The 21,152-nt window shown below is 34.8% G+C and overlaps 2 protein-coding genes across 3 annotated transcripts; one reads left to right on the top strand and one right to left on the bottom strand.

Moving 5' to 3' along the window:
* Positions 1 to 34: 34 nt before the first annotated feature.
* On the top strand, positions 35 to 20,024 carry LOC144967861 (FGGY carbohydrate kinase domain-containing protein-like). Of its 2 annotated transcripts, XR_013644472.1 has the most exons (17): positions 35 to 243; positions 817 to 1,076; positions 1,502 to 1,619; positions 2,298 to 2,449; positions 3,717 to 3,802; positions 4,247 to 4,362; positions 6,398 to 6,526; positions 6,875 to 6,960; positions 7,304 to 7,411; positions 7,576 to 7,637; positions 8,570 to 8,726; positions 9,229 to 9,303; positions 9,935 to 10,055; positions 11,463 to 11,557; positions 12,468 to 12,529; positions 14,185 to 17,744; positions 18,391 to 20,024. XR_013644472.1 is itself a non-coding variant. In XM_078905596.1 (16 exons), exons 2-16 carry the CDS (start codon positions 882 to 884, stop codon positions 14,267 to 14,269), a joined length of 1,647 nt encoding a protein of 548 aa, XP_078761722.1. In that variant the 5' UTR covers positions 35 to 243; positions 817 to 881; the 3' UTR covers positions 14,270 to 20,024. The 2 variants fall into 2 exon arrangements, 1 of the variants encoding a protein (XP_078761722.1); XM_078905596.1 differs by having other exon boundaries at positions 14,185 to 20,024.
* Positions 14,740 to 17,558, bottom strand: LOC144967871 (uncharacterized). The gene has a single exon (XM_078905610.1). The coding sequence runs from the start codon at positions 17,478 to 17,480 to the stop codon at positions 16,644 to 16,646; it is 837 nt and encodes a 278-aa protein (XP_078761736.1). The 5' UTR covers positions 17,481 to 17,558; the 3' UTR covers positions 14,740 to 16,643.
* Positions 20,025 to 21,152: the final 1,128 nt, after the last annotated feature.

Below are 21,152 nucleotides of genomic sequence, written 5' to 3' on the forward strand. Positions count from 1 at the left end.
ACTCGTTTTTGTGTACATTCTCTTCTTTCGTTCCATTCATCGCTTTCCTTACTTTCCTTTTGCCCCACAACTTAGCCTTGATAGATAAATCGAAGCTTTGTCTACACTACTCCATCTTTTTACCGTCTTTTACTTGTTTTGTCTGTGTCAGCTTTTATCACAGACGAAACAAGATACAATTTAACAACATGCCCAAAACAAGTTTGTACCCCAAAGGAGTAGAAACCTTTCTATGTTAAAGTAGTAAGTACTTAGTCTATCTATCTAGATATATCTAAGTCTAATCTTACTCTTAATTTCTTTAACTTTAAGTATCTAGTCAAGTCTTAACTTTATTTTATCCGCTAAACCAAATAATTCTTACATTATTGGAGTAGGTAAAGAAGTTTACCAATAAAATTTATCATAATTATTGTTGTTGCTGTTATTATTTATTATTATTATTATTATTATTATTATTATTATTATTATATTATTATTATTATTATTAATTATTATTATTATTATTATTATTATTTCATCATCATCATTGTCATTATTTTTCTTTTTATGATCATCATAATTGTTATTAAAATAGGATTATTTACTTTGATTTAATTCTTAGATATGCTTGGTAACAATAAAAGCTATCAATTAAGGGAACGCAACAGAAAAGTGATTCCTTCAGTTGAAATACCGTTAACTGTCGGGAGTCGAACAACGCGGTAATGTTGTAGAGTTGAATGCCATGTTATGTTTTTATTAATTTATTTAGATTTTATTTATTTATTTTGTTTTCAATGCATTCATCTTCAATACTTTTTTTCGCCTTTTCAGATGCGCCATACTCATACTCTTCATATCTCTGAATACACTTTTGAATCATCACAATTGAAATAAGAATGTCATCTAATTCTAACATTGGCTACTACATAGGAGTGGATGTTGGGACAGGTAGTACAAGAGCAGCTCTTGTAGACGACAATGGCAGCATTGTCTCGCTGTCTGTGGTAAACATTAAGATATGGAACCCAGAGTCTGGTTTCTATGAACAGTCATCTGATGATATTTGGAGAGCTGTTGTGGAAGCTATCAAGGTTGGTTGTTTAGTTATATAATGAACTAGAATTGATTTCATTGTGAGTAAATGTTTTAATTTGGATTCGCTTAATTGTTTGGAATGCATATTCTATTCGTTTCAAGTGAAAAGTATTTACATTAAATCGAATGTATATATGGCCATTTTAATGTTAGTAGAATTTCACTGTATAAACTTTTTTGTGTTGAAATGTTATAAAACAAGAGATCATTCAGTTGCTTCTAGAGAAGAGACCAGTTTTTGAGAGACTGAAAAAGTAAAGTGTATTTGTACATATCCCATACTTAATGGTTAATTTTGCTCAGGTGTGAATGAGTTCAAGTTTGTAGGCAGTGGCATATTATATAGAAAGAGTAGGTACGTATACAAAAGGATTGACTGATTACACAAAATTGTCTATGTATTTATCCTTCTCTTTCACAGAATGTAATGACTAAAAGTGAAGTGAAGCCAGAATATGTGAAAGGTCTTGGGTTTGATGCCACGTGTTCTCTTGTTGTATTGGATAAGGATATGAAACCAAGGACTATCTCTCCAGGAGGTAATTAATTGCATTGCAGTCCGGACAGGGGAAGTCACCTGGCTTGAGTCAACACCCAATGATTACCACAGAGGGAATTCAATTTAAAGGCAACTCAATGCAACTGACTCACACCATGAAAGGGGGAGAATTTAGTCCTAGCATGAGTGAAAGAGATGGAAATTAGTTGAGTTTGCTGTGTGCAAGCACTATGCACTATGCCTGAGGGTGTTGAAGCTATAAGAAATGACAACGCGATGTCAAAATTTGGGAAAATTCCATAAATTGAGCAGTATAATCACTTGAAGTTAGTGGCTAATCAGGCTCTCATCAAATGGGTTAGTATCGTTGGTGATGGGTCATAGCTGTAGCATTCATTACAGTGAATACCAATCATTTCCACAGGGGATTATTCAGCCATGTGTGCCTGAGTCTGTGTGTATATGACTTGTGCTGTGTGTAATGTTTTATTACAAACTCATGAGAAAACATGACAATGACTAATAAAACAATTACAATCTGCAAAACAGATGAGGCAGCCATTTGAGTTGCCTTTACTGGTAAAACTCACAATTTATTATCAATGCATACAATATCTGATGCACCATATACAACAGTTGCATCTTAACAATACGCCAATATATGAGATTTGATCATTGAAAAAGTTACCTTGGTTTTGATTTTATTTTTTTTTAACAGGGGAAAATGAGTGCAACATATTAATGTGGATGGACCACCGTGCTCACAAAGAAGCTGAGGCAATCAATGCAACAAAACATCCAATTTTGGAGACTGTTGGAGGAAAAATGTCACTAGAAATGCAGCTGCCCAAACTCATGTGGCTGAAGAAGGTTTGTTTAGTTTTTTACACATGCATTTCATCATGAATCAATGCCTTTAATCAGAAATTTTCCCTCGATGATTAAAGGAGTGGTCAGAGCAACTGATTTCCTGTGTGATCAGAAAAAGGACCCCCTGTCTGACCACTTTTTACCTGAGAAGATTTTCCTTTTCCCTCTCATTTGTTGTTTTCAAAGTTTAAAAAGTAGACATTCATTGCTCATTGTCGCAAGTAATATGCACATTAGAAAAACAAACAAAGAAAACAAAACAAATGTTATTAGAGCCAAATTAAGAATAAATGAACCAATACATTAACCATTTTCACACGTTTTAAATATGGATCAAGCATGATTCTTGCTTTTTGTTGAAATGAAAAATGGACAAATGACCAGATACACACGCGTGCAAGCACAAACACACACAAACATACAAATACATGTTCTTAATTATTCTTAACCAGATGTTATACTTTTTCACAATTTGTAAAGAATTGTTTTTCTTTCGGATTTAAAATAGTTAGAATAGTGTTTCTGATATATTAGAAAATACATTTATTTACAAAATTGATAAAGCAATAAATCTATTCTTAATATTTTGATTTTTAAAATCCAAAATATTATGCTTCTTTAACATTGTGCAGAATGTAAATTTCATTTTGGTATCTTAGCTTTAACAAATCTGTCATGTTTATTGGAACAGTTGTCAAATGTTTTGAAAACAATGGTGTTAATCTAATTAAAAAAACTTTTTTTTTCAAGTGGCAGCCAGTGCAATTTATTCAACAAAGGTTTTGCCGAGTCAACTTTGCCTTTACATTAGAAGCTGCTGCCTTTCCCAAAGGCAAGCTGTGCAGAATATTTTGAACAATCTGAAGATATTTAACATCACACTGGGATATGTTTGATATCAACGAGTTACAATAATATAAATCTTGAAAAGAAAGTTGAGCATTTGTGAAAAGAAAGACAAATTCTTCTCTTTAATATATCAATGAAAAACAATTTACGATGCAAATGCCATATACTAATCTACTGGTTCATAGCTTTCTATCATTCATACTTTTTATACTGTATTTTTTTTTAATTGCTGGACAATTTTATATGTATACAAGAACTGGCATCATGTCTTGTCCTACACGTGAAGTGTTGCTTTTGGATCAGAACCCTTTGTAAAGCATAATGGGCACATTTTAGTGGATAGTTTGCTGCTTATTAAACCTCAAAATTTTGGGTTTTTTTTTTTAATCCATTTATTTTATTGATCTATTGCTTTCAGAATCTACCAGACACTTGGAGGGATGCAGCACATTTTTTTGACTTGCCAGACTTTCTCACTTGGAAAGCCACAAGTAGTTTGACACGGTAACTTTTATTTAAAAGCTTCTTATTTCGAAGAGGGCTTCTTTTTTTTATGGATGTTTTCTTGAAGTCACTGATTTAAAAACGATCGACTCAATTGCTTTTGTAGAGACTTTTTGTTTTTACAGAGAGAAATTAAATAAAATGTGAGCGTCAATACCAACAGTCTTGTATTGATCTTCCTTTTTTTTCAATAGACTTTATGGAATTTTGAAATTCATGCTAGTTTCATATTTTTACTCAGGTTTGAATAAGCTAGAGAATAGCACAGATTTATTTTTTTTAATTATTACCTGTTTGTTTCTTTTGTATAATATTTTTATCATTTTTCTTTACCCACTTACTTTTTATTCATTTGACATTTGAAAAGAAATATAATTTCATGCACACAAACTTAAATCAGAATATCAAAAGATGCTAAGAATCTCCTTTTTATATCTTTCTCAGCTCAGCATGTTCTCTTGGTTGCAAGTGGAGTTACTTAACTCAGCAAGATTGTTGGGATAAAGAATTTCTCTCTCTGATTGAGCTGGATGATTTAGCCAATAATCGGCATAAAATTGGTAGGCATATATATATATATATATATATATATATATATATATATAAAATATATATAAATATGATATATATATACCTGTTTTGAGCAAGACGAAAACCCAATTTTATCATATTATTACGAATAAAAATAAGAGTATATGCTATAATCAAAACGGTCTCATGAGTTTAGCATAGTATGCATCGTCAATGGTGGATAATGTCGATGTGACACACTCCTAGCTCATTGAGGTATATCACGATGACCAATTTCTAACTCAATGTTGTTTCAATTTCAATTAGGTATTCTAACTTCTACTTGAATATTCCACAAATTGATAGATTGCTTCTTGATGGTAGAGGATGATAAACGTAAATTAAGGTTGTTTTAAGGAGTGACCGATGTGCATTTATTTGTTGGTCTGATAACCCAATTTCTTATGGGCTCATTTTTGTAATGGTAAAATAAAAAATTAACACTAAATATTGTCCATTACAACCATGTTAAACTAGGCCCATAAGTGGGTTCAGGTGTCAGACCCGCATCGGTTGTGACCTTAAGCCATTCCATTGATGGATAATTTATATTTTTACTCTGTAGTCCTTAAATGTCTTTATGTTGAGCATGAATTCCACTGCCAGTGCCACTAGCTCTGGATTTAGAAACAATCTTATAGTTCGGTGATATTATTATTATTACGTTAACGCCTACCTCTAATGTGCTATGTAAAAAATGAAAGAAGAAATATTCATACCTCTATGACACAATTAAAAGACATGACACCTAATGTTTTCTTGACCTCACTGGTAATTATTATACAGTTAAAATCATTAAGACTCAATTTCAGCAAATGCAGCAGAAGATCAGAAATATAAAAAGATAATTGATTTTTAAGGTTATTGGAGGATTATAATGAAAGGATTCTTAAACTCTAATGTTTACAATTTCAAATTTATTCCCGATGCAGCCGTCCCACCACAGCCACATTTGAGTTAAAAAATCCTATATGTTTTTAATTTTTGTTGTTGTTGTTTTGTTTTGTTTTATAAAAATTTATTTTCTTCTTTTTTTTTTCTTTCTTTTGTTTTGTTTTTTGTCTTTTTTTTTATTTCGTGTTTTATTATTTTCTGTTTGTATTTGTGTGGTATGATTTTTAAAATAATGAATCTTCTCATTTCATGGTTTAGTTTCCTGTATAGGATCAATTCTTTGGATAAGTTACAAGAGCACTGATCTAGAGATAGTGTGCTCTTGGTTAAGAAACTCACAACATTGCCATCCAGAAGTATAACAGAGCAACACACAATACTATGTGTAACCTTAAACGTTTATATTGTCTGGTTAATACAGCTTGTGAGAATTACTCATAAACACAGATGGCAAAAACAATAACAAAGGCCGGAGTGACGTCAACTTTGTTCTATCTATACAAAATCAAATTATTTGAGAGGTATTAGTGACAGGATAAGGCATTGCATTCGAATCTGGTCTTAGACTAGAGTTTAAGCCTCAAGCAATTTTGATTTTGTTTTATTTTTGTTTACCTATACAACTTGAATCAGTTCTGCTTAATCATCGTGTTTGATTGATTATCTGGAATACAGAGCTAACGATACCAAACAAAAAGATGTTTCATTTTCAATATTTATGAATGAATGTGTTATTAGTTGACGAATTGCAACTTTATTATGTCTGACAAAATTAAACTGTTGCCTTTCCAATTCATGCCAGTGCCAATTAACATGGATGGGCGGTTGAAAATGAACTATAAAACAATTAATTATATTACCATTTACATATCACATATAATGCTAGATTTATCATTTTGGGTTTTTTTGTTTGCTAAATGGGACTTGAGCCTAAAACCTACATAGTTTATTAATTTTCTCCTTTCCACTTTCCGTACTCAGTTGATTAACTATTTCAGGCTTCATTTAGCTCTTCTCTACTCTAACTAAACGGTAAAAGAATTTGCCTCCAAAATGTTTGTACTCTTTTAATGATCTAATGTTTATTTATTTATTTTTTCTGTTGTTATTTTCCTTAACATTAAAATTCAGGAACAGAGGTGAAGAATATTGGGTCGGCTTGTGGTAAAGGTCTCACAGAGTGTGTCAGTAAAGAGCTTGGTCTGATTCCAGGAACAGCTGTGGGAACTTCCATTATAGATGCACACGCTGGGGCATTAGGTAATATTTTATATTCATATTTGCTTTATTTCATTTTTTTTTTCAATTCAGTGGCTTCGGCTCAATCTTTTCAATTTATTGTCATTGTAGATAGTTAATATTTTTGTAATGTTCATGTTTACAGGGGGGTTATGAATATCCAGATTTGGAGGAAGTTCATTTTGGTGGGGGTTTATTAATAGTATATACAGGTGTGCATTTAGATTTCTTCACACCGTACGAGGACAATGTCCTTTGTTATTCTGCTTGAATCAGTCCAGATATTTGTGTAGTACAAATCATTTTATATTAAAAATTATTACAAAACTCAAGATCATTTTTTTTCTTTTTTTTATTTTTCCAACGTAGGTTGCCTCAGTTGCCATGGTGATTTAGAAATTGACATGGACCGTTGCTTAGTTCTGATAGCTGGTACCTCCAATTGTCACATCGTGGTTAGTAACTCAAACATTGCAGTTGCACCACTGCAAAGTGAACCATTTGATTTGGACTTGATTTCTTGCTCAAAGAAGAAGAATAAAACTGAGATTCAGGCTGTAACGTTACTGAGTCGATAAGAATAGAGCCGCAAGATGTAGAAAAAAAAATTAATTAATGTGGGATTGAAAAGTCAAATATCTTATTTTTTTTAAAAAGATATAAAAATAAGAGGAGAGGTGAGTTTATTAATCCATATTTTAATGCAAATCATAATTTAAAGTTTGAAATTTGTTATTTTTTAATTGTATGAATGATTCATCTATAATGCATTACACCTATATGAATTTCTATTTCCAGTGTAGCAAGAAGCGAGTCCCAGTGACAGGAGTCTGGGGCCCATACTACAACGCCATGGTGCCTGGTATGTGGGTCAATGAAGGAGGTCAAAGTGCCGCAGGAAGTCTTGTAAGAATTAGCTTTTGGTTCAAAGTTCTAGGACTGAAGTGGGACATATTTTTAGATTATTGTTGCATTCTTTAATAATTGGTTTGTTTTGATATTTCTTTCCTTTATGTTTAAGTTGTGAAAATACATTGCTTTTTTAAAACTCTCCTTTCCTTTCATACCAGATTGATTTTGTCACCTCCAATCATGCAGCTTATCCACATGTAATGAGAGAAGCAGAAGATTGGTAAGCTCTTTAATTAATTATTTTTTCAGGCATTTATTTTTGTTACCGATTTTCTTCATATAAAGATAATGGCAGAAGATTGGTAAGCTCTTAATTGATTTATTTATTTCTTTATTTACGTTTCCAATTTTGCGAATCTAAAACGAAAAGCAGAATATTAATAAACTTTTTATTCATTTGTTTATGTATTTTGTATATATATATTTGCCAAATCTTATCTATGAAACCTCTTTTTTTAAAAAATATTTGAAAGAAGCAGAAATTAGGGCTAAAATATGAAAGGGAATAGAATAATATGTGACTCTGTTATATCAAGTATAGTATGATGACCGTAGTTTCCATATAACTCTTTCCATTTAAATATCAAGGTGTCTCACACTAATGATCTTATAATCATCACTTCAAGTGCACAGTGTCATAGTGGTATAAAAACTTATGTAATATATTCTTTTTTTTTTAAATCTGTGATATGAAGACATTACAATAAGATTAATTAAATAGGTATTTGATATAGAGTTAGTTTCAAGGGTTTCAGTTTTACATTCACAAGAGGCATATGTGCTGTGTCACACTAGTTTGACATGAATAAAGGTGAAACTATTACATAGTGACCAGATTCGGCAGTCTGGAGAAAAAGAAGAAAGAAAAAAAATATAATTTTTTGCATTGGGCTGCTTTTTATGTAAGGAAATGACCCTGGCATGTCCCAGGATTAGAAATTTTTAGCAAATTAAAGCGAGGAATAGACAATTTAAAGAGTATAGTCTAAATCTGGATTATAATTTATAACAGTCCAAACACACTGCCATTTTGGGTCCTGATTTAGCTCTTTGAAAATTTGGCGGCTACGTTATAAATTGCATTTCCAATGTCTATGTTAACAGAATTCATCCTTTATAATGTCAACATATGTACTTTCTCAAATTTTCAAGTGGTGTTCATCAGTACACATACCTCAACATTCTCCTTGAGAAATTGACAGTAGAAGAGAAGTATGCTAATCCTGCCTTTCTAACAAGAGACCTCCACATGTGGCCAGATTTTCATGGTAATCGTTCACCTCTAGCAGATCCTGCACTTCGTGGAATGGTAAGATTTTACCAAGAAGCACATTGGTTTATTAAAATCTGTGGGTTTTTTTGTTATTTTACTTTTATTTATTTATTTTAAAATATTTTTTTACCTGTACCCTATCGTAAAGACTTTAAGATTTTTATTCAGCACCATTTCCTGCTTCACATTTTTTAAAAGTCATGTTTGCCTTCAGATTAACCAGTACAAATTATTTAGCAAAAATTCTGTCACTGACAGATCATTCCAAGTAACCGGTTGTTCAGATAAAGCAGCGTTCCACTTACTGGCTTAAACTGTATTATCATCATCATCATCATCATCATCATCATCATCATATCATCGCCATCATCATCACCATCATCATCATTATTATTATTATTATTATTATTATTATTATTATTATTATTATTATTATTATTATTATTATTATTATTATTATTATTATTATTATTATTATTATTATCACCATTATTAATGTACTGAAATTAACTCTCCTTCTTTTTTTGTTTTTTATCAGATGAGTGGTTTAGATTTATCACCAGGCGAAAGAAGCCTTGCTGTTTCATATCTGGCAACACTTCAAGCCCTTGCTGTAAGTACCTTAAAATCTTTTCCATTTATCTTCCTGCTAAATTTTTTATATTAAATAATCGCACACGTGATTTAAAGGAAAATAAGCAGGTGGTTGGATGGGAGCATCACCCTTGAATCATATACCTATGATGTTCGCATGGGTGTACGATCCGATAGTGATGTCGTTTCTTCTTCTCTTTACTAGCCTATCCTGCTTCTTTGGTTTGTGATTGTATTTTTGACAGGGGATTTTTTTTTTTTCTGTAAATCTTCTGCCTGTTTGTTCTTGGTTATTTATAATTTAGCTTATGATATCTTTAGGTTATGATTTTGATTTACATTTGTACTATTTTTGTTAGATTGCTTGTTTTTTTGTTTCAGCGGTCTCTCATATAACCTCAATTGTGTTGGAAGAGACCTAAAGCAACAAACAAACAAAAAAAAAAGAAAAAGGAAAATAATAGCTTAGAGTAAATGGACTGTTTTATGGACAAGGAGCTATCCTATAATTCTTCATATGTTCACTTTCTCTCACTCTTTTAAGATGTCTAAGGGAAGTTTCATTCAGCACACACTGTTTGATCTTTACGCACAGGAAGTCTAATATGACTAAAAATATTTTCTCCTTTGCCTCTTCAATATGTTATCAGTATGGCACCAAGTCCATAGTGAGTGCCATGGACGAGGCAGGCCATTCCATTTCAAGGGTTTATGTGTGTGGAGGGCTGTGTAAAAACAAACAGTTTGTACAGACTCATGCTGATGTCTTAGGTAAGTTGTGGATTGCTTACATAATGCGTGCCAGTTTATTTAGAGTAAATACAGTTCAGCACACACTCAATGCACATATAGAAAAAAAACTTGAGCATTCGTTTAGCGCGATATCCATTAAACATATTCATAGTGCTTTACAAGGGCCACCAGCGAACAGCAACACTTTAAATGTAGAACAAAACATGACGCCTGTAAGGCGATATCCATTAAACATATTCATAGTGCTTTACAAGGGCCACCAGCGAACAGCAACACTTTAAATGTAGAACAAAACATGACGCTTGTAAGGCGATATCCATTAAACATATTCATAGTGCTTTACAAGGGCCACCAGCGAACAGCAACACTTTAAATGTAGAACAAAACATGACGCCTGTAAGGCGATATCCATTAAACATATTCATAGTGCTTTACAAGGGCCACCAGCGAACAGCAACACTTTAAATGTAGAACAAAACATGACGCCTGTAAGGTGATATTTCATTTTTTTTTTCTCCAACAGAGTCAACGCTGTTAATGGCCAGGTACACAATTTACAGCTGAGTAAAGAACATGAGTAAAGAGTCTTCTCCAAGGATTCTACTACATGCCAGTCAGATTTGACTCAACCCTGTACCTAATGGCCCAAAGTCGAGTGTCATACTACAAGACCAATTGGCTGTTAAACACATAGATATACAAGAATAGGCTCATCTATCATCATAAATCAGAAAGATTTCCCCCACCCCACCCCTTTCTTTTAACACTTCCTTCAAACCCCTTTGGCCAATGAAATCTTTTCATTGATCTTTGCTCCTGTTTTTCATAATAACATGATATTCATAAGTTAATTTTTTTATGGAGACATTTTGCTATACCAGAATTTACAATGTTGATATAATGAAATTATCAAAACATTCCAGACAGGTCCGTTTTCAAGAGTACATAATTCAAGTCTTTAGCAGTAACTTTTTAATTTGTTTCTTTTTTGGAACATGTTTGCAGGCCATTCAATAAGTTTCATGTTTTTTTAAATTATTCTTTTCAGTTGACAATTTGAAGCTAATAGTATAGTTTACATACTGTTAGTTTCTGTCTCTGAGTGTCTAAGAAACACGATTCAATTTCATATTTGTTTTGTTTATTTGCTCAAATTCTGAAAGGATTTGAATTTTGCACTTCCTTGGTTAGTGTTAGACAGTGACAAAGGTCTACATCCCATACTAATCATACGAGTGCTGACTGAATGCTATGTAGCATGTCATGTATTGTAATTCAATCCAAATTATCATTACATGCCTTAACGGTAAGAAATAGATGCCAACAATACATTTTTCTCTGCTTCTTTTTCAATCAAGTTCAATATTGAAATATATATATAACACTCAAGTTTATTTGAAAATAATTTTGATTTCCTTTTTTCAGGTCTTCCTCTTATTGTGCCAAAGACAGAAGAATCTGTGCTCTTGGGTGCTGCCATATTAGGAATGTGTGCGTCTGGCAAAGTATCTCATATACAGGTGGCTCCCCCTCTCATTCATTGGTGATACAGTGTAGCCCACCCCACTTATAATGACTTCCGTTATAGCAACTTATTTTCCAAGTCCTGATTTTTTTTCCTTATTTATCTTTAGTAATGAAAAAGTCACCATAATGACATACGTTTTAGTAAAAACCCTGTATAAAGACATTAATATAGCGGCAATTGTAAACTTCAAATTACAGTCAAGGAGAAATTTCTAGTTCAATGAAACTGCTTGTTTGGTCGACCAATGATGTCCAGCCCACTCCGGACTTGTTTTGTAGGTGACAAAATATGAGACAAAAACTCTAGCTTAGGCTACAAACTGGGTGCATTCATTTTCCTCTCCAGTTCGTCTTGCCCTCCATTTGACCCTTACTCTCGGTCGGTGTCTTGTTTTATCATCACAAAGTGAGTGCAACTCACTCGTTTTAGTTGCTGAACCATAAAGCAGGCTTTTTATCTCAGAATATAAATTTCTTTCAATTCACTACCGACAAAGTGAAACAACAGAAGGAATTTCTTTGTTATTGATTTTTAGAACACCTTTATTTTGATCCTGACGATGTCATTTTAGATAGGTTGCACTGTAATTACAATGTGTAAATCCTATAAAAAATATAAAAACCAGAGGTTCCTTTGGTCCAAAATATTGTGCCTAAAATGGCTGCATAAGAATGATGGGCACTTATTCTTACACATGGTAACACATTTAAAAAGCGCTCTCTTGAAAAATACTTAAATATTATTATGGCCATACCAAATATAAGCTGTAGCAGCAAAGAAAAACTATGGCTAAAACAGTGCCCTAGAGACAATTATCTTCTTTAGGATGAATAAAGGAGAATCTTATTTTAGTTGAGTTTGCACAGCTATTGAATCACTTCATCGGAAAATTTTATTTCCAGGAAGCAATGTCTATACTGGGAGGTGATGGAAAAGTAATCACACCTAACAAGGAGACATCAAGGTACTGGATATTCATCATTAGCAATGAAATGTGACTGGTTTTGGCTTGATTTTTAAAGTTTGATTTATGCTTATGAATGTGTTTGTTATATAAATGTATTTTGTGTATTGTTTTTTTGTGTTTTTTTTTGTCATTTATTCTTTGTGTCAACCTTTTTAAAAGTTTCGTCTTATGACATTTCATCATCATTGCCTTTTTCACCCTGGGTCAGGGTATAGGCCACAGACAAACAGTTTCCATCCTTCTCTATCCTGAGCCAACTTTTTTATCTCATTCCAGGTCTTACCACTTCTCTGTATAAATTCTGTAATTCCAGAAACTCTTCGGTCGCCCAAGCTAAAAAAAGGATTTGGTTTGTCTGTCTGTGTTTCTGTAACGGTTAGAGTTTAACGGAAAGGGGTGTTAACCCTTTGCCAACCCCCAACCTGGAGGACCAGGTGACTCAAAGATGGGGGAATCACACACCATTAGTCGCCTTTTACGACACGCTGGCTTGGCGTTGGGCTATTCTTGACCCTCTCAGTTGAGGGACCCCGGACACCACACATTTACCCACAAAATTTTGATGTCAGTTAGTAATATGCTATTACAAACATAGGTGTCTATTCAATGAACGGGATGATAGGTCAATCAACACAAAATATAAAATTCAAGAATTGATGAAAAAGAATTTGAACTCAATGCCGATTGTCTAATTTATAGATAATTAGGTTTTACTTGGCACAGAGATAATTTTTTTTTAAAATTTGTTCCAAGTCCCTTGCGCACAGAATAGCGCAAATTCCTCCAAGTTTACGAAATGTGATGTCATGATTTTTTGCATGTGGGCTTATATTTTAAGTGACATTACGAATTTTGAGTACCGATAGTGATAGACCAAACAGTTTTTTCACAATGGCAAATTCTTTTGATCTTTTCATCGTTTGCAATATAATTTGACTCAAACGTTAAAATATTTACAGTAATGATGTGTTGATTCCCTTTCTCGTGGGGAAAATATTCACAACAAAGTTGCATCCAGTGGCGTAGCTTAGCAAATAATTTTGGATGGTTTCAAATAGTGTATCAGATAGTACTTAACAGTGTTGGAAAAAAGCTCATAACATTTATAATTTATCTCCGTTCTGGTGGACAATGGACATGTAATATATATGACGACACAAGCAGCCGGTTAGTTGCATATAAGTTTATTGGACAAAGACATTGGTGGAAAAAAAACTAGGGATGGGGGGGGGGGGGGGTCAAATTTTTTACACCCGTCTCGATAAGCAAAATCACATATTATAGTCATGAATATAATTTCCAGCATCTTAGTCACCCCAACATAATACCAGTTCAGGGCCTTGGGTAATATCCTAGGTATACATAATTTGTAGGTCTGATAACCAAACGCAATTATGGACTTAATTTAACATTGTTATAATGGACACTTTTTTTGCCTTGGTTTGAGAGGATTACAATAGTGAGCCCATAACAATTTAAATTATCAGACCTGCAAATATGTACATGATGGTCACATCGAATTCTTTGTAGGAATCATGAAGCCGTAACTTTTTTTCATAGTTTTTATGCCATGGCGTATCCCATTGTTTCACTCTTAAATTTGTCTTGTGAACATCTGAGCAACATTATTCTATTTCTATATTCCTCTCCAGATACCACAAGAAAAAATATGCTGTGTTTCAAGAGATGCTGAAGGATCAAAGGAAATATCGACGTATTATGGAGGGTGCTGTTTGATGTCATCTCATCTTGCTCTCACTAAGGTCTATCACTATTGTCACTTCTTTGACACATAAACCATCGACATACCATCTGTACTATCTTTTATGTCTTTTTTAATGAATATCCCCATTTTTCTTAGTTCTTCCCTCATGGAGCACCCCCGTTATGATATTTAGACTGGTAGGGGCTGCCTGAAGCCTGGGATCGTAAAAATACTAATGAAAAAGTGGATGTGGAAATAAAAAGCTTCAGATGGGAACAGTACTGAAGCCGAAATCTTTTCCATTTCCACCTTTTCATTAGCATAACAATTTTTTTTGCTAATTTAATCCCTGTTTCTTTTCACTTCTACTTTGTTTTGATTTTTTCCTGATCTCTTCAGGAGGCCCCAGCTCCTTACTTAGTACTATTTATTTGTTCCTGAACTTCTCCAACAGATTGTTGACTTATCAAGCATCAAACATATCTGTGGTGTATTTGTAGCAATGCGTCCACGACGATTAGAAACATGTTGCCCATGAAAGGACTGGCATAGTCTATGTGGATATGTTGCCATGCTTTTTCAGGCCATTGCCATGGGTGTAATGGAGCCTTTGGTGGATCTGGCTGAGTTGCTGAGCAGCCATTGCATGATTTTGTAATGCTTTCAATGTCTTTGTCAATACATGGCCACCAAATGTAGCTGCGGACTTGACTCTTCATTTTAACGATTCCTGGGTGTCCTTCGTGTACCATTGACAGAATGTTTTTGCGTAATTTCTCTGGTGGTATAAGACAATACCTCCATAGAAATCAGTTTTGCTGTACCGTGAGTTCATCACGTTTATTGTGGTATGGTTGCAACTGTGGATCGAGCGAAGTTGGCCAATCGTTGTTTCTGACATGGTTTATGACTTGAGCAATGACTGGGTCATGTCACGATTCTTTTGCAACTGATAAAACATTTACCGGGAGGGAGTTGATTATATCCGAGTAATATACTTCATCCGCAAGGTCGATGTCAGTTGACGTGATGGGTAAAGGAAGTCTTGAGAGGCCATCAGCGTTAGCGTTCGCCTTTGAGTTTTTGTATTCTATATCATAGTCAAAGCAAGAAAGAAATAATGTGTATCGTTGCTGTCTTGCAGCTGACATTGCTGGAATTCCTTTGGTTGGATTGAAGATGTATTTTAGAGGTTGATGGTCTGTGATTAACGTAAAGTGTCGACCGCAGAGGTAGTTAAAAGAATTTCTACACTGACCAAATAATACCGAGAGCTTCCTTGTCGATTTGGCTGTACTTTTGTTCAGCAGAGTTTAGAGATTTCGACATATATGCAATCGGTCTTTCATCGCCACTGTCTGTGATGTGTGATAGTACTGCGCCAATGCCATATGGTGAAGCGTCAGATGCAGTCTCAACGGGAGCTTGGGGTCATAACAGATGAGAATTTCATCGAACGAGATCATAGCTTTGATCTTGTCGAAGGCTTCTTGACATTGTTTAGACAATTGGAGTTTGCGGCTATGCTGAAGCTGGTCATACAATGGCTTTGACCAAGAAATGAACGTAGTTGGGTTTTGGTTGTTGGAATAGGTGCATCTACGATGGCTTCAATCTTGTCCTTTGTTTTGTGAAGACCCTGAGAAGAGGTCTTTATGCCACAGAAGAGGACTTCTTTTTGGAAAAAGTGACAGTTATCGAGATTCGCCTTGAGACCGAAATCCTGTAATCGCTTCAGGACGTTTCGCAGATTTTGACGGTGTTCTATATCATCTTTCCCAATGACAATTATGTCGTCTTGGTTACACTGAGCAGGTAAACCGTTCAGTATGTGGTCCATAGTTCTTTGCCATATTGCAGGCGCTGAAGTGATGCCAAATATGAGCCTGTTGTAAGTGTAGAGACCTTGATGCGTGTTGATGGTTGTAAGTTTTTTTGATTCGTCATCGAGGGTTAATTGTAGATAAGCCTGTCTGAGGTCAATTTTGGAAAACGTTTTACCTTGCTGCAGGTTGGCTAACATATCTTCCATCCTTGGTAGTGTGTATTGTTCTGCTATGAGTGCAGGGTTTATTGTGACCTTAAAATCCCCACATATCCTAATGTCACAGGATCGTTTTGTGACCGTTACAATGGGTGTAGCCCATTCGCTGTGAGTGACTTTGGTCAGGATGTCCTGTTCTTCAAGGTTTCTTAATTCATTTTCTATTTTGGTTCTCAAGGCGTAAGGAACAGTCCTTGATTTTAGGAATTTTGGCTTGGAATTTTCCTTTAGTTTCAGTGACGCATTTAAGTTTTTAACAGTGCCAATACCTGGAGAAAATAGGTCAGGAAATTGTGTTTTAATCTGTTTCTGGACTCATTTGGATGGTAGTTGTCAGGCTCTTAATTTCTTGCCTATCAAGTTTAAGTTTTGTAAGCTATTCTCGACCTAAGATTGGGTTGCCTTCCTTTTTGAGAATAAACATTCTTTGATTTTCTTGGGTGCTCGATTATTTCGCCAGTGTAGGCTTTAAGTCTGATGTCTGTGTTGTGAAGCTTTGGTTTACGTCCGAAGTTATTAACATAATCTTCTAAAGACATGATTGTTAAAGCTGAGCCGGTATCAATCTCCATTGTGACAGAAGTGTTGTCAATTGGAATGTTGGTCGTGATTTTTGGTGAAGAACCGTTATGGGAAATATTGAATATGTTGATGCTGAATTTGTCATCTGTTACAGAGTGCACCGATTTTTCCCTCCTTTTTGGAGGTCTCTGCGGTTTGTGGATGGTCTTGGTTGGTTTGGATTTACAAACAGTCTGTATATGACCTTGCTTTCCACACTGTTTGCAGATGGCATCTTGCAGGAAACAATCGCTTCTCTGATGATTAGTTTTGCCGCAAGACAGACATGGTGGCAGTCGTGTAGCCTTTTGTTTGCTGGAGGATTTTGTCATTTTAGTTGTGTTAACTTGATGAAGTTCGGAACCTGTGTTGCCCCTGTGTAGCTCTGCAGTATCGTGGTGAACCGTTTCCATAGCCAACGCTAGGGAGGTAGCTGTTTCAAAGCTGAGATCTTTCTCTTGAAGAAGGCGCTTTTGAATTGTTTCGTCCTTGAGGCCGCAGACAAAACGGTCACGAGGTGTTGTGAGAAGTACGTCACCAAAGTTACAGTGTTCAGATAACCTTCTGATGGCTGCGATGTATTCCGACACAGATTCGCTGCTTGTTTGATTGCGCCTATGGAATTTAAAGCGCTCCATTATCTCTAATGGGACAGGCGAAAAAGTGTGTGGAAGTTATGCACACAAGTCTGAGTAAGATCTCGATGAAGGAAGATCAGGTGCTGTCAGAGATCGTAGGGTATTGTATGTTTTAGCCCCTATAGATGACAAAAGCAGAGCAGTCTGTTTTCTGACACATCGTTAGCTGTGTTTTCTGACACATCGTTAGCTCTGTTTTCTGACACATCGTTAGCTGTGTTTTCTGACACATCGTTAGCTGTGTTTTCTGACACATCGTTAGCTGTGTTTTCTGACACATCGTTAGCTGTGTTTTCTGACACATCGTTAGCTGTGTTTTCTGACACATCGTTAGCTGTGTTTTCTGACACATCGTTAGCTGTGTTTTCTGACACATCGTTAGCTGTGTTTTCTGACACATCGTTAGCTGTGTTTTCTGACACATCGTTAGCTGTGTTTTCTGACACATCGTTAGCTGTGTTTTCTGACACATCGTTAGCTGTGTTTTCTGACACATCGTTAGCTGTGTTTTCTGACACATCGTTAGCTGTGTTTTCTGACACATCGTTAGCTGTGTTTTCTGACACATCGTTAGCTGTGTTTTCTGACACATCGTTAGCTCTGTTTTCTGACACATCGTTAGCTGTGTTTTCTGACACATCGTTAGCTGTGTTTTCTGACACATCGTTAGCTGTGTTTTCTGACACATCGTTAGCTGTGTTTTCTGACACATCGTTAGCTGTGTTTTCTGACACATCGTTAGCTGTGTTTTCTGACACATCGTTAGCTGTGTTTTCTGACACATCGTTAGCTGTGTTTTCTGACACATCGTTAGCTGTGTTTTCTGACACATCGTTAGCTGTGTTTTCTGACACATCGTTAGCTGTGTTTTCTGACACATCGTTAGCTCTGTTTTCTGACACATCGTTAGCTGTGTTTTCTGACACATCGTTAGCTGTGTTTTCTGACACATCGTTAGCTGTGTTTTCTGACACATCGTTAGCTGTGTTTTCTGACACATCGTTAGCTGTGTTTTCTGACACATCGTTAGCTGTGTTTTCTGACACATCGTTAGCTGTGTTTTCTGACACATCGTTAGCTGTGTTTTCTGACACATCGTTAGCTGTGTTTTCTGACACATCGTTAGCTCTGTTTTCTGACACATCGTTAGCTGTGTTTTCTGACACATCGTTAGCTGTGTTTTCTGACACATCGTTAGCTGTGTTTTCTGACACATCGTTAGCTGTGTTTTCTGACACATCGTTAGCTGTGTTTTCTGACACATCGTTAGCTGTGTTTTCTGACACATCGTTAGCTGTGTTTTCTGACACATCGTTAGCTGTGATGTGTGCATCAAGCCTTTCTTTGTAATTTCTAAAAGGTTCAATCTCATCATAATCAAATGTTTTAGGCGTTTTTACCCTTGATTAATAAGATAGTTATTTACCTCGTCGCCAGTTGTGGTGTATTTGTAGCAATGGATGCTTGTTGATACTCAGAAAGTGCTGGGTAAATTTTATTATTATTACTATTACTCGTAATAGTAGTAGTACTCGTACTTGTACTTGATTAGAATACCACAATATCAAAGAGGAATTAAATTATCGCTCTTGTTATGTAGAAAAAAATGGACTGTTCTCGTAGATGCTGAGTACAATTTTTAATACAATTTTAGTGCTAATCTTATCATTCTACACCTCCTCCTCTTCACTCCTTCCCCCTTTCGCTCATCCTCCTTTTTGATATCCGTGTTTTTGTTATTATATCATCAATATAATAATGACAATTATTATTATCATTATAAGTCGTTTTTATTGTTCTTCTTCTTCTTCTTCTTATTATTATTAATATTATCATTATATCAATAATTTCTACAATAAGAACAGATATACTTTATATAATTTAAGACACTTAATCAGAAATATAAAATATACACTTTTACATAAACATGTTATTAAATTATATGGATTATTTGTGGACTATGGCATTAAAGTTGTATAGAGGAAAATTATGCAATATTGTTATTAACATTAACTACGGCTCTGGTGAAAATGCAAACCAAGTAATTTCTATTTTTCTGAGTCGTACATTATAATTATATGTATTGTGTGTGCATGTGAAAGACATGTTTTTTGCCAATTTTCATTGGTTTTCCTATTCATCTAATTTGAATCATGTGCAGCACTTCAATTAAATGTGTTCAGGTATGTTATCCATTTTTCTCTGAGCTGTGTTCTCATATTTTAAAAAGCATTATAGTCTTGGACGCTTTGCGATGCAGATAGGATCCCAACCTGTTTCAAGTGTTATTGTTAGTTAATTCTTGCGAGACCCCAGGTTTCAGGATTTTTGCCAAGATGAGGGTCATTTAAATCAATCGATATTTGAAGGACGAGTTTTCATTTTCCAAATGTTTAAATACCCGTCTTTCTAGAGTAACGCAGTTAACAGTAGTTAAGTTAGCTGAATTATTGTTATGGTTTCTGAGGGCAATTATATTTTTGACTAGTCATGACACATGTCCTTTTGGCAAAGTATTATTACATATATTAAATCTTGACAAGATATCTTGTTTCATGTTGCTTTATTTCAGAGGCCAAATACACACAGTACATTTATACAAGGTTGATTTATTTTTTAAATAACAACAACAATAATAGGTAAAAGGATTCTCATCCATTACGCTATTAAATACTATAATTGGGAAGATGGGGTGCAGCTGTTTGGTTTTATTTCGAAGTTTCTTTTTCAATTAACTGCCACCTCATGTCTCTTAGCAAGATCCTGGCTAGAGTCGAGGCAAAATCTAATAGAATCATTCCAGGCCCAGAGCTATCAGGATGAAATAAAATGCCAAACCCAAAAAGGGTTGCTGCATCACTTTATGCCTTCACATAGAAATTTAAAAAATATATAAGTAGGTACATAATAGAGATGATTTACAAGGAAAAAAATATCTCTCAAAACTATAATTATACATTCGACTGTTTCCCTCCCAGCTAAGGACTCCGGTCAGCGTCAGAACAAAACTTGTAATCTCATTCCAAGTCAAAGATAAACAAGGGTTTCATGGCATTTGCAACACTTTGAAAAGTTTATTTCAGCACCAGTTCAAAGGAAGATGATAGGGAATAAGTTAAAGGTCTCAAGTTAAAAGACTAAAGAAAAAAGTAAGACAAAATAGGGAACAGAAGATTCCATGAGCAATCTATCGATGTACCCATTTTGACATTACATACCTAAAAGTCGCGTCCAGGCACAAATAAAGGATCTCGCTATGAAGGATACACTAAGATGTTTACATATTCAAAACTAATAACTATAAAAGTACATAATAGAAAGATGGTTTACTATGGAAAAAAAATATCATCTCCCAAAACTATAATTATACATTTGACTGTTTCCCTTCCAGCCAAGGACTCTGGCCAGGGCCAGGACAAAACCAAGTAATCTCATTCCAAGGTAAGACAGAAAGCAAGTTGAAAAACAGATGAAGGGGGGAAAGAGGACACAGTGAGTGATCTCCCTGCCCACAATGAGAGGACAAAAGACCCCACCCAGAATGTGTAAAAGAAAAACAGATATAGAGGGATAGAATATACACAAGTGACCACTCCTATCAAGGGATGTCAAAAGACACCTCCCCATCTTTCTACTCTTCCTCTTTAAGTTTCAGTGGGTGTGTGGAGTTGT

Source organism: Berghia stephanieae, chromosome 1 (genome assembly GCF_034508935.2).
Source record: "Berghia stephanieae isolate SIO BIC M18660-M18661 chromosome 1, UCSD_Bste_1.3, whole genome shotgun sequence".
Classification (NCBI taxonomy): domain Eukaryota; kingdom Metazoa; phylum Mollusca; class Gastropoda; order Nudibranchia; family Aeolidiidae; genus Berghia; species Berghia stephanieae.